Source organism: Pipistrellus hanaki, assembly GCF_964339955.1.
Source record: "Pipistrellus hanaki genome assembly, chromosome: 9".
Taxonomy (NCBI): Eukaryota; Metazoa; Chordata; class Mammalia; order Chiroptera; family Vespertilionidae; genus Pipistrellus; species Pipistrellus hanaki.
In genome coordinates, this window is record NC_140511.1 from 33429008 (window position 1) to 33443160 (window position 14153).

Genomic DNA, 14153 nt, shown 5'->3' on the forward strand with positions numbered 1-14153 from the left:
CACAGCGGTTGGATAAAAGAGAGACGTCATTTGCCGCTATGTGATGAATGGTACCTAAGTTCTTATAGAACGGCTCTGACTGGGTGCTTATAATTCTAACTGTTGGTGTGCCTGAGGCTCCTGCCGGTGAGAGCATCGTGAGGATCGCCTCCTGGGAGACCCTTGGGAAGCGAGGGCTTCTATAAATAGGAAATTGTATTTCCAAAGGGAAGGAGCCGATTTTTGTTACTCTGACGCTGCAAAACTCCCTTTGGAGGCAGGAAGCGGACAGTGGGTTCCTGGGTTAGATTATTCTTGTGTTTGATTCTTATATCTCCACGGATAGATCTTTCTGGGCAAACCCAGAAAAGCTTTACATTCAAAGGGAAGGGTCCCAGAACAAAAGTGGGGCTCCTGCCTGCCCTCCTGTAAATAACTACCATCAGACGGAGGGGAATAGTAACTGATTCTGGACATTAAGGAGTCAGAAGATTTCAGAGCTTGTCAGTGGATCAGGTATTATTTGGTTCAGCTATGAAATGAATAGGGTAATACTGCCTTATTGGGGAGGGATGGGGGATGGAAATGAGTGTGATATTTATAGCTCAGCATTGATGTGAATGTGTAATTTATATTTGTATGCTAGAATTTTCTTTTCTAAATAGCCTTCACTATAATAATAAAAATGTATATTGACTGAGCTTTCCCACAGAAAAGCAGCAAGAGGTCCTCAGAGGTCATTTCTTACGTTTATGTAACAGACTTGTCTTTCTCATTTTATGTTTACAACAACCTCGTTGAAAATAGGTGGGGGAGGGCCTGGGCAGTGTGGCTCAGTTGGTTGGGCATCCTTCTGTGCACCGAAAGGTTGCAGGTTCAATTCCCAGTCAGGGTGCATGTGGGCTCGATCCCTGGGTGTGCAGGAGTCAGCCAATTGATGTTCCTCTCTCCCTCTCCCTTTCTATCTCTCTCTAAAAATTAATTTTAAAATCTATTTTAAAAAGAAAGAAGTAGGTGGGGCAGGGGTTTTAATCTTTGTTTTGCAGTGAAGCAAAGCTCTGAGAAATTCGGTAACTTGTCTAAGATCCTGTAGCTAGTCAGTCCCTGGGAGCATAGGGACTAGAGTCTCGGCTTCCTTACTCCTAGTCCAGTGCCCTTTCTGTTTTAAAAGCTGTGGCTTTTCGTGAACTGAGGAAGGACTCTAGACAGCTCCAATGCTGGATGCAGGAGTTTGAGTTGAACAGGAGACAAACGAAGAGCCATACTGGGGAAAGGATGAAAGCAGGCTGAAAGCCTGTCCGGTGTATTCTGCCATCTCAGCCATGAAACTGACATTTGAGCTTTACTTTCATGTCTCTTCTCATCCTTCTGTTAAAATGGTATTTATTCTTGCTGTTGCTCTTCTGAGCAGATCAAAAAGCAGATCAGGAACCAGATACAAATGAACGCATACCAGGAAGTGAGTAGCTGATTCTTTCTCACAAATGACTAAATGTTGCCACTGTACCTGGTGTGAAATATACTGAAATGACTAACCCCATTAATAACACAGCTTTATTATTGGTACTAAACTCTTGCAGCTTAAAAAAAAAAAACTATTTCATTCTGGCAAGGGTGGTATTAAAAACATTTTACTACTGTCTGTGTTGAAAGGTTAATTGGTGGTTCTACTGAGAAAAGGTTATATATTTTTTAAAAATTATATATATATATATATATATATATATATATATATATATATATATGTTAATGCTGGATATTATCCTTTTGGTATTCTCTCTGCTCTTTGTGTCTTTGCTTAAAATGAAGTTGGCACCTTCCAATATCACTTGGCTTTTATTTTCCAGTATGATTTTTTTTTTGCTAGTTACATATATTTTTTGTATTTTTTTCCTTTATTAATTAAAGCATTGTGTTCTTATCTGAAGTATGATCTTGCATATTGGATCTCTGTGGCCTTTACACAAGACTATAAATATAAAGCAATTTATAATTTATTCGGATCTAAGAAAAAACTGTACTTGACAGTTGGTATGTCAAATGGTTGTATATGCCTCTCTAACTACCTTGTGAAAGCCAATTTTATGATGTACAGGATTTAAGCTGAGGTTTAAAACTGGATGCAAATAATATATATTCAATATGTAAATCAAGTGAGCATCTGAATCTTTTTTTAAAAATTTTTATTGTTAAGAGTATTACAGATGCCCTCCTCCTCCCACCCCCATGACTCCCCTCCATCCAGGTCCCACCCTGTCCCAGGCCTTCACCAACCTATTGTCTGTGTCCATAGGTGATGCATATATGTATTTAAGATCTTTGGTTAAACTCTTCCCACCACCCCTCCCCGCTCCCTCTGAGATTCATCAGTCAGTATGTTCCATGTTTCCATGCCTCTGGTTCTATTTCATTCATCAGTTTATTTTGTTCATTGGATTTCTTGTTCATTTATTTTGATTTTTAGGTTCAAATTGTCGATAGATATGTATTTCCTGCCATTTTACTATTCATACATTTTTATCTTTTTTCTTCTTATTATTCCTCTTCTTAAAGAATACCCTTCATTCAGAGACAAATGGTAGGAGAAGAAGGGTGGTTAGAGAACAACCAAAGGACTTCTATGCATGTATATTAGCATAACCAATGGACATAGACACATAGGGGTGGTGGGGGCTTGCCTAGGGTGGGAATGGGGGGAGGAGTCAATTGGGGAAAAAGGAGACATATGTAAAACTTTAGACAATAGTAACAATAAAAAAGAATTATTTTTTAATGTAATTCAAAATTTCATGTAATACTGGTTTGGTGGTGATGAGCTTCTTTAACTTTTTCTTATCTGTGAAGCTCTTTATCTAACCTTCAATTCTAAATGATAGCTTTGCTGGGTAGAATAATCTTGGTTGTGGGTTCTTGCTCTTCATCACTTTGAATATTTCTTGCTACTCCCTTCTGGCCTGCAAGGTTTCTGTTGAGAAATCAACTGATAGTCATATGGAGGCTCCCATGTATGTAACTAACTGCTTTTAAGAGTCTCTCTTTGTTTTAACCATTGGCATTTTAATTACGGTGTATCTTACTGTGGATTTCTTTGTATTTTTCTGGGACTCTCTGTGCTTCCTAGAATTGTAAGTCTATTTATTTTATCAGGCAGGGGAAATTTTCTGTCATTATTTCTTTAAATAGGTTTTCAATATTTTACTCTCTCCCTTCTCCTTCTGGCATCCCCATAATGCAAATGTTGGTATGCTTAAAGTTGTTTCAGAGGCTCCTTGCACTATCTTCATAGTTTTGGATTCTTTTTGCTCTTCTTTTTTTTTTTTTTTTTTTAATATATATTTTATTGATTTTTTACAGAGAGGAAGGGAGAGAGATAGAGAGCCAGAAACATCGATGAGAGAGACACATCGACCAGCCGCCTCCTGCACATACTGGGGATGTGCCCACAGCCAATGTACATGCCCTTAACCGGAATCGAACCCAGGACCCTTCAGTCCGCAGACCGACGCTCTACCGCTGAGCCAAACCGGTCTTGGCTCTTTTTGCTCTTCTGATTGGGTGTTTTTTGCTTCCTCATAGTTCAAATTATTGATTTAGTTCTCAGAATCATCTACTGTTAAATCCCTGTAAATTATTTTTTATTTCAGTTAATGTGTGCTTATTCTGACTGGTCTTTTTTCATATATTTGAAATTCTCCTTAAGATCATTGAAAGTCTCACTAAATCCCTTGAAGCTCTCATTAAGATCCTTGAGCAAGCTCATAACCATTGTTTTGAACTCTGTATCCAGTAGTTTCCTTGCTTCCATTTCTTTCATTTATGACGTTTCGTTGTCTCCACATTTTGACTGCTTTCTCTGTACTTGTTTCTTTGTATTAGGTAGAACTGCTGTGTCTCTTGGAATTAGCAGAGTGGCTTTATGTAGTAAGTGTCTGTATGGCCCAGTGGCTCAGCCTCCCCAGTCACCTGAGCTGGGCACTCTAGATGCACCCCTGTGTGGACTGTGTGCACGCTTGTTGTAGATGAGCCTTGATTGCTATTGGTGTCACTGGGTGTACTTGACCTCGAAGCCAAGTTGCTTGTGGATATGTAGAGCTGTAATCTGGTATGGCCTGAAGCTGTCCACAGGATGCACTGGCTCTGAAGTCTTCCGGAAGTTGAAAAGTCAGCTGCTGCCTGGGGCCACCCAGTAGGAGCCACAGAGAAATCTTCAGATGCCTGATACTTGTATTCGACTTAGACATGCCCAGACAAAGCCCATCTGTGAAGCAAGGCAGGCTGGTGCTAGTTCAGGGTCTTTGGCTTCTTTATGATAGGATTGGGGCATGCTAACGCCTACTGCTGCTTATTTGAGAGATTTTAGAAAAGACTGAAGCCTAAGCTGGAACAGACCATTCATATGGAAAAGAAGCTGAAAACAGCTTGCAAATTGAGTGGGGTCTCAGGAAATCAGCAGGGTGGAGTGAACATTGAGGGCCACAAACAGTGTGGGCCACGCTGCTGGAAACTTAGATATGGCTACAGGTCAGCTCTGCAATGAGGGAGGTGTCAGAATAGGAACATTGACCCCTGCTAGCACCTCTGTCTGAGAGAAAGCTGCCCCTGAGTTCCTGCCCTGATGCCCCCAGCACTGGAACTCTGAGGAAGCGGGACCATGTAAGTCTGTGTGCCAGCCCTTTAAGAGGAACTGCTAGGTCTCCAGTAACCTCCATGTCAGTCAGCCACAATCCCTGCTGATTTTTATAGCCCAGAGTTATAGGGACTTCTCTTCACAGCTCTAGAACCCTGGGCTGGGGTCTGGTGTGGGACTGGGATCCCTTTCTTCTCAGGGGAGGCCTCTGTAGCTAAGATATCCTCCTGATTGAAAAACATGCTGCTATTTGGTTCTCTCCACCTGAACATCTGAATCTTAAGAAATAAATGTTCAGTTAGTAGTAGTTAATGTCATCAACTAATTAATATTCACCACCTAGCTAGGATTATGACTCTTACTCTTTTCCATTCAGTCTTAAGATTGCTGAACATTTTAACTGTGACTACAACTGAAAGGTGCTTGTGGACCTAGCAAAGCATATAGATATGCATTTGTGTCTTCTTAGCTCCCCAGTTTGTCAGTGTCATGATCGAAGGGACTGCAATTCTGAAGATAATACCCATGCCTGCCCCCAGGTGCCCAGGGGATTTTTAATAACAGTTTCCCAACATTCCTTGGATGTGCTCATAAGTCTTCCTGAGAAGAGCAGCTTAAATGAAAGAGCCATTAGAGGAACAAAGTGCCGATGCTAGAAGGCAGTGACATCGGGTCTGAAATCTGAAACTTGGCTCACGAGGTCCTCCTGCCGGAGGTGAAGGTGCTGAGCTTTAGCACACGATCTGACAAATTCTTAAGAACCACCCAGGGGAAAAGGCAGTCCAGGCTCTGGTCCTTGGTGTTGGTCTCTGCCTGACTGCTGCAGAGGAAACCAGACTTCTGTCCTTCAGGGGTGGCAGGTAAAGCGACTTTTCCTGATGCTTCTGAACTGGCAGATACTGAAAACAGCATCTGATTTCATTTTGCTGTTTTGTTCAACATTTAGCTTGAGGAGTGAAAACAAAGCATAGATATATGTATACACATCTATGTAAATGTAGGTGTATATATAGGTATAGTTATATAACCAATGTATCTACATCTTCATTTGTGGCCTCCTGATGAGCTTCGTTATTTTTTTAAATATATTTTATTGATTTTACAGAGAGGAAGAGAGAGAGGGATAGAGAGTTAGAAACATCGATGAGAGAGAAACATCGATCAGCTGCCTGTTGCACACCCCCTACTGGGGATGGGCCCACCCAGGTACATGCCCTGGACCTTTCAGTCCTCAGGTCGATGCTCTATCCACTGAGCCAAACTGGTTTCAGCTGAGCTTAGTTATTGATCAAGGCAAATAAGCAAATTCTGGATCAAGTCTTTCTCTATTTAAAAAAAAATTATTTTAAAAATATTTTTATTGATATCAGAGGGAAGGGAGAGGGGGAAAGAGATAGAAACATCAATGATGAGAGAGAATGATGAACTGGCTGCCTCCTGCACACCCTACACTGGGGATTGAGCCTGAAACCTGGACATGTGCCATGACCAGGAATCGAACTGTGACATCCTGGTTCATAGCTCAACACTCAACCATTGAGCAACACCAGCCAGGCCAATTCTATCTTTTTTATGATATTTTCCAATTTTTTTTCTTAGTGAAGAATGTATTCTTACCACACAAGACAAAATGAAATATATGATCTGTATACCTAGAAATAATATAATATTGAATGTCAACTTTAATTGAATAACTTAAAAAGAATTTTAAGTGATTTCCTGGAAACAATGAAATACATGATCAAAATATAAATAACTAAAGACCAATACATGTAAGTGACTATGTTTGAGTGGTGGATATATACCTTGAAAATAATAGGGAGCAGTGTTGTGAAAAAAATGTTTTGCATATCTTTGGGCTCTCCTATGCCCTCCTGGGACCTAATCTTACGTTGCTTGTGTGATAGTCACCAAATACACACACATGCACATTGTGCTTAATGGAAAGTGATTAAAGCGGTTATCATCTTTTGATATACCACAATGTTTTTTGATACATTTGTAAGCCTAAGGCCAGGTGAGAACTAGTATGTAAATAAGCAAATATTTAATATGTGTAGTTTAGTTTTCATTTTCCTTCAATTGGGTTTCAGTTAACTAAAAATAAATTCAGCTAATGCTTAGAGCTGAATTTGAGCCTTTTGAGTTATGTATAGCCCTATAAGTTGATTTTTTATTCACTTTCCTAGTTTAGCTTTCAATGATAAAGTCAATATATTTGTATCACATTGTAAAGATAACTTAAAGAATCTCTTTCAAACAATATTTATTTGTTTATCAAATACTTGTGTAGGGCCTACTATTCTAAGTTTCTTGACAAATGTGAACTCATTCAAATATAAAAGCTCTAAATTCACCACAAAAATAGTTTCATTATGATTCTTAGACAAAGGAAAAAATAGCTTTCTAACTAGAGTTACACAAATTAAGAATAGAATTTGTCATCCTATTGTGACTTCCACACATATGTTTACTATATCAGAAAGAAACTGCATGCTACATTTTTATATTAAATTCTTAGAATATCCTAACTTGAATCATTCAAAGTTGGCCTTGGGTATCCCTGTTGAAAATTCTTTGAATTGACAGGTATCTAATATGTGGGATCTAAAAAAACAAAATAAGCAAACGAGCAGATTAGAAACAGACTCATAGATACAGAGGATATTTTGACGGTTGCCAGAGGGAAAGGGAAATGGGAGATTGGGTGAAAAAGGTGAAGAGATTAAGAAGTACAAATTGGTTGTTACAGAATAGTCACAGGGATACAAAGTACTGCATAGGGGAAATAGTGAATAATATTATAATAACTATGTATGTTGTCAGATGCATACTAGATTTGTTACGGTAATTATTTCAAAAATTATATAAATTATATTCACTGGGTTGTATACTTAAAACTTACACCAACTATTATTGAAAAGTAAAAAGTTATTTAAAAAATAATTTCTATTTTCAAAGAGTAATTAGTTTGGAAAATCTAATGGTCTTTCATGGTACTCCCCACACTCACTAAAAAACAAACAAACCTTCTCTTAGACACTCAACGTCCAGGACACGTTTATGACTGAGTTGTGTACAAAGATCCTTGCTGTCTGATGAAATAGTTTTTTTTAGCCTGCAGCATGTTAAAAATATAAATATCTCAAGGAGATGAACCATTAAATTATAGATTGTGGGGTTCAAAACTGATGTGAAAAAAATAAGTTAAAACCAATTCTCATTGACAGCATGTTTTAATATAATTCAAATACAGCTCCAGGTTCAAGAAAAACTAATCCTTTTTCAATTACTTTTTATTTTCTACTTGGTTCAACTTCTTGCTCTTTTTTCTATCTGATTAACTTATGAAAACTGCATGCTGCTCACTGTATGGTCTTGTGCATGTGAAGTACGGTGCCTTTAACCTTTTTACAGAAACATCTCTGTTCACTGATGGAAGAGAAGTGTGTTTTCACCCTATGCCTGTGTGTGTCTGACAATTGTAAAGATAATTTTGAACAGAAATGCTGCTGTTTAGTTTCCACAGTGCCTTCACAGCCTGACAATCAGTTTTCCCACCCCGACAAACTCAAAAGGATGAGCAAGTCTGTTCCAGCATTTCTCCAAGATGAGGCAAGTTTATCTTTTGTACCTTCAGAAAAATGGGACCAAATAAGTGGATTTGTTCTGCCAAGATTGGTGTGTGTGTATTCAGCCGTGGCAGGGACTGGAGGTCAGCAGGACTGACCCTTGCTTTTCATATCAATAGAGGTAGTGTTGTGGATCCTGGAACAAGGCACGGCATGTCTCATTTGATTCAAACAGTAACTCCTTTTGATAGTGAAGTCAAATTGCATAGATTTGGGAATGTGACTTTTGTTTCAGAGTGGGTATAAAATAAGAAATCTAGGCAGAAATATGTTAGCATGGACTAACAACTCCTCTGTAGTTTAGCGTACAGTTGCTTTGTGAGAACTTAGTCTAGGTTGCATGACTCGCTTGAAAACATTTGTTAAAATAATAAAGTGAAAAATGACATAGTGACCTTTAAGGATATCTATATACATTATCTTATTAATATACATTATCTTATCTTATCCAACAACCCTAGAAGGTGGGCAATATCATTATCCCCAGATATTCAGATGGGAAAACAGAGTAAAAGAGGTGAAGTAACCTCATTCAGCCTGAAAGGGGTTGAACCAGGGCTGGAGCCAGATCTGACTCTCATGCTGTTAACTACTCACATGACTATTCTATTATCTACTATTCATTGAGAACCTACTAAGTGCCAGGTATTTAATATTGATGCTATTACCTAACTCTCACTAATTAAATGTGGTACTATTTTCTCCATTTTATAAAAGAAGAGGAAGACTCAGAGAGGTTAAGTAACTTTCTCAAAATCCAACAGCTACTGAAAAGTAGAACTGTAACTCGGGTCCTTTGACTTAATCAAGACTTTAAGTTCTTGTAGCCAGGTAATTTAGAGTCAGAGGTTTGGAGTCAGACATTTCCAGCCCTGGCTATGCTACTAATTTGCTGTGTGATTACGGACAAGTTCCTTAACTTCCCTAAGTCTAGTGTCTTAGTACCTCCCTCATCAAGTTGTGAGAAGTCCCTGATATAATGTGAGGAACGCTCACAGTACAGTGCCTGACACATAGTAAGTACCCAATACATGCTAGCTATTACTATCAGCAGTTTGGGTCTGATTTTTAAAAAAAAATATATTTTATTGATTTTTTACAGAGAGGAAGAGAGAGGGATAGATAGTTAGAAGTGTCGATGAGAGAGAATCATCCATCAGCTGCCCCTTGCACACCCGCTACTGGGGATGTGCCTGCAACCAAGGTACATGCCCTTGACCGGAATCGAACCCGGGACCTTTCAGTCCGCAGGCCAACACTCTATCCACTGAGCCAAACTGGTTCCGGCTGGGTCTGATTTTTGATGGAGAAATATAAAGCATCACCCTCATGCAGTTTATTCATAGAAAGAGTGTGAGCAAAGCTCTGGACAACACATACTAACCAGTACATTACACCTTGCCTCCCCACTTTGTGGTCACCAGACTTGGGTCTTAGATGAGCTGTATCTGCAGTCAGTCAGTCCTTGAATATTTTTCAGAGCCCACATTACACTTAACTTTGGGAAGAACCACTCAGTTTTTTTTAACCTAATTCATTGGCTGGAAACCAACAGTAGACACCTCATGGAGTTCCTGGTCTTGATTGGTCACGTGAGTTAATCATATAATAACTTGAGAGGCAAATAAGACTAGTTCCTGGTTGTTTTTTTGTTTTGTTTTTTGTCCTTTCTTTAGTTTTAACCTGTTCCTCGGCTCCACAAAAGAGTCCAAATCATTTGAGTGTGTGCATCGGACATGCCAAGTTAAGCTGTATCATTTTCCCTTTGAAAGGACTTGGGTTGGACGGAATGTTACAGGAAGTGGAGATGAAATCAGGCCTTGCTTCTTTGTCCACAGTCCCTTTGATATGTGCTGAGTGCCAACTATGTGAAAATCCGTGGTCCAGGTCAACAAGACAGGGTCCCATCCTTCCAATAATTCACTAATGATCTGATATACCAGATCAAATGTCGTACATGCTGTAATAGAGAGAAATGGACTGTAAGCATGTGTGTGGGGGGCGAGGGGGGGGGAGTGTGACAACAGAGACATGGAAAAGGTTTGGATTTTTGTTTGATCTTTGAGGTGTTTTTTCCCCTCATCCATATAAGTCATAAGATTTGTTTTTATTTAACTCTTTTCTTAATCTGCACTATTTGATACATAATTGCATGGCCCTGGAATTTGTCAGCATGAACTAACTACTCCATAAAGGTGCTGCCCTAATCCCAGAAGCCACTGAACTGCCCCATAAACTCTAACCCCCAAAGGAGTCATTCTGAATCATGAATTTTTAAAAACTACCATCTAATACACTTTAGACCTAAATATAAAAAAGTTTCTTATTGCCACTTTTCTTTCTTGACCCAAGTAAATATTTCCTGGGAGATAGATATATATATATATATATATATATATATATATATATATATATATATATATATATATATGGTATCATGTTGTTATTCCCCCCACACACATTAAGTGTGTTATTCCCACACACACACACATTAAATGTGTGTTAAAAATTTAATGTGGGTAGAATGTATAATTTAATATACTTCCCTAGAGCAGCAAAAAGATAAGCACAATATCACTATTGAAATACAGGAGAGGTGGTTTCAAATTTTTAACATACTCACTTTTTGTTGAAATAGAGAAGACTAGCATTTATTTGTCCTAGTTTACTTTGATTTTTAGGGAAGTTCAGTTTATGTTAATAATGAGAGGAATTAAGCATGACATTTTATGTCTTGGCAGTAGAACTTAGAGCTTTTATTGTCTGGGTAAAGTTAACTTCTCATATATATCAGTTCTTAAAGAAACATAAGTGTGTGATATTGAGAGAGCAGCAAGCTGCTCACAGTAGTACTGTCTTCTGATGCACCTCAGGGCCCCCTGTAGGTGAAAAATCACTGTTATTTTGGTAGCTAAGCACTGCTCTCCCCCTTAGGTGAGGTCCAAGGCAGCCCACCCACCCCACCCTGAATCCCACTCCCTGGCAATTAGCACTAGTGTCCCTGGACCTTGAGCAATGTCATAGATCCATGTGATACCAAGGAATTATCTTTATCTAAGCAGAGATTCTGACCTGGACCCGTTCTGAATTTAAACTGTGTGTATATTATATGATGTTTTGTAGAGTGATGACAGAGAAACAGACACAGCGTCAGAAAGCAGTTACCACCTCAGCAGACACAAGAAGAGCCCCAGCTCTCTAACCAATCTTAGCAGCTCCTCTGGCATGACGTCCCTGTCTTCTGTATGTAAAGAAAGGCTCCGTGTTAATATCTCGCCACTTCTGCGAGCTCGCTCTGCCTCGCTCCTGCTTCTGTACAATGGCCTCCTGTTGTGTTTCCCAGATTCCAAGGGCATGAGCTTTTTCCCTCACCCACCATTCACCGCTGGCTAGCTAAATTCTCCATTTTCTTCTTCTTTTTTTAAGCATAAAGGTTCCTATCCGTTATAAATCAATATGGGTTTTTTTGAAGGTAAGGACTGTAAAAATAAACCTAGATTACCAACAAAATGAACCTCTGCATTTTTCTGTGCAAAATGGGTAACTATGATCAAGTCTGCTTGTATCAGATACGCTTTTACATACCATTGGCAGATACAGAATTGTATCTCTTTTTTTTTTTAATGCCAGTTTTCATTTTTTATTTTTTAAATATATTTTATTGATTTTTTTACAGAGAGGAAGGGAGAGGGATAGAAAGCTAGAAGCATCAATGAGAGAGAAACATCGGTCAGCTGCCTCCTGCACACCTCCCACCGGGGATGTGCCTGCAACCAATGTACATGACCAGAATCAAACCTGGGACCCTTCAGTCCACAGGCCAACGCTCTATCCACTGAGCCAAACTGGTTTCAGCTGTATCTCCCTTTTTTTAAGCAAACCTGCTGGGTAAAAGTATTGATTGTTTCACATAAAAGAATGGGAGAGGTGGTTCTTTGCCTTACAAAAGGATTCTGAACAGGGTTTTCAAAGCAAAGCTCCCTAAGTGTGGTTGTTTCACAAAGAACTTCTTTCCTAAAGTGAGGTAGTTCTGTGTGCATGTAGCATGTGTGTAGAAATATATATGTGTGTATAAATATATCTGCACACACTAATCCAGATATTTCCCTGATATACATATGCATGCACATGCACATATCTTGCCAGCCATGCTAAACAAATAATAAACCTGTGCTTAAATACTTACTAGCCTCACATTTCTCAGATTGCTTTTTTTAGAAGCTATTTAAGTTGAATTTCTGCTGACAACAATCTAATGCATGATCTTGGAAGGCTTTAAACTCCCTTCATCAATCATCCATTTTCTACCCTTCCTGACCTCTAAAAGCATATGGCTCAGTAAGCATTTTCCTGGATTCAGCGGATGGGTAACATAGCAAAATTCCTTCTGAGTGCCTTGGAAATTTGATAGAGCAACGTGTCACTGTGATTTGTGTGCCTGGGGTTTCTCACATCCCCTTTCTTTAACATTTTAAATACAGAGCATGCCTAAAAATGGAGCTCTGGAAAGTCCTTCCCCTAAAATCGCCCTGCTGCGAAAGGAGCCTGCAGCATCTACGGAACTTTGCATTTCACTTCTCTCCTATATCTTAGAGAGGCAATTTAAAAAACAAACAAAAACAAAAAAACACTAGTTGTGTCCTGTATATCACGTCAGGTTATCTGTGTAGGCGGGTCTTTAGGCCATATCAAATTAGCTGCTTTTATATGCAAACTCGTGCAATAATGGCAAGCAAGAATGATAGCCATGATCCCCATGTTGAATTCAAGCACGCGGTAGAGACAAACCCTGCGTGTTTCCGATGCTCTCAGGTGAGCGGCAGTGTGATGAGCGTGTACAGTGGAGACTTTGGCAATCTGGAGGTGAAAGGAAGCATCCAGTTCGCGGTGGAGTACGTGGACTCTCTGACGGAGCTGCATATCTTTGTGGCCCAGTGTAAAGACTTAGCCGCCGCAGACATGAGAAAACAACGTTCAGACCCGTAAGTACACTTGACATCCCTGTCTTCTCCTAGTGAATCTTGTAGAAATCAGGAAGGAAAGGACGGAATGGAGGCGAGAGGATGTGTATGACTTTGTGGAAAGCAGCGTTTGAAAGGAGAAGGGGTGGCAGGGGGAATGCTGTCTTATTTACGTTATATGTTCACAGGCCAAACTTGTGAAATTGCAGAAATGTCAGAGAAGCCCAAAATGTTTCAGGTTGGAAGGAACTCTTGAGGTCATCTTGTCCAAGTCCTTCTTTTGACCGATAAAGAAACAAGGGCAAGAGAAGATAAGCAGCCTGTCTATGTAAATTCAGACAGTCAGGAGCAAAATGAGGAATGAGGGCTTGAACCTTGGTCTCTTTCCACGGCACTCTCAAAACTGCCTCCAAAATTAGGGACATGGGGGGCACACTTCCTAATGTTCAGTGGTGCAGAATCAGTTAAGATTCTCAAATGAGGTAGTTTCCATATTTAAATTATATTCTGCAGAAGCACTGTAGAAGGGATTACCAATTCATCTTTGAGATCATAGATTTAATTGCATTTCAGTTTATTTGCAAAAGTGGAATGGTATTCCCCATTCATCCCTATGCAGAAGTCTGATTCTTAATTATTTTGCTAGCATAAACCCAATCCTTTTTCCTTCTGTTACAAAAACAACTGAGCCCAACATCCTTTTTTTTTTTTTTTACATTGAGCATGGCTTGAATATGTGCATGCTAAGATTAATTTTATTTTAAAAAACAGTCACAAAATTTTTTTAAAATATATTTTATTGATTTTTTTTTTTTTTTTTTTTTTTTACCGAGAAGAAGGGAGAGGGATAGAGAGTTAGAAACTCAATCAGCCGCCTCCTGCACACACCCCCACTGGGGATATGCCCGAAACCAAGGCACATGCCCTTGACCGGAATTGAACCCGGGACCCCCC

General features: G+C 39.3%; 1 protein-coding gene across 1 annotated transcript in view; it reads left to right on the forward strand.

Moving 5' to 3' along the window:
* Window positions 1-14153, forward strand: part of SYTL2 (synaptotagmin like 2) — a 66341-nt gene that overhangs the window by 39116 nt on the left and 13072 nt on the right. The window contains exons 10-13 of the mRNA XM_084895297.1: window positions 1391-1438; window positions 8127-8221; window positions 11362-11481; window positions 13051-13220. Coding sequence (XP_084751423.1) covers window positions 1391-1438; window positions 8127-8221; window positions 11362-11481; window positions 13051-13220 — 433 coding nt within the window. The remainder of the gene's footprint in view (window positions 1-1390; window positions 1439-8126; window positions 8222-11361; window positions 11482-13050; window positions 13221-14153) is intronic.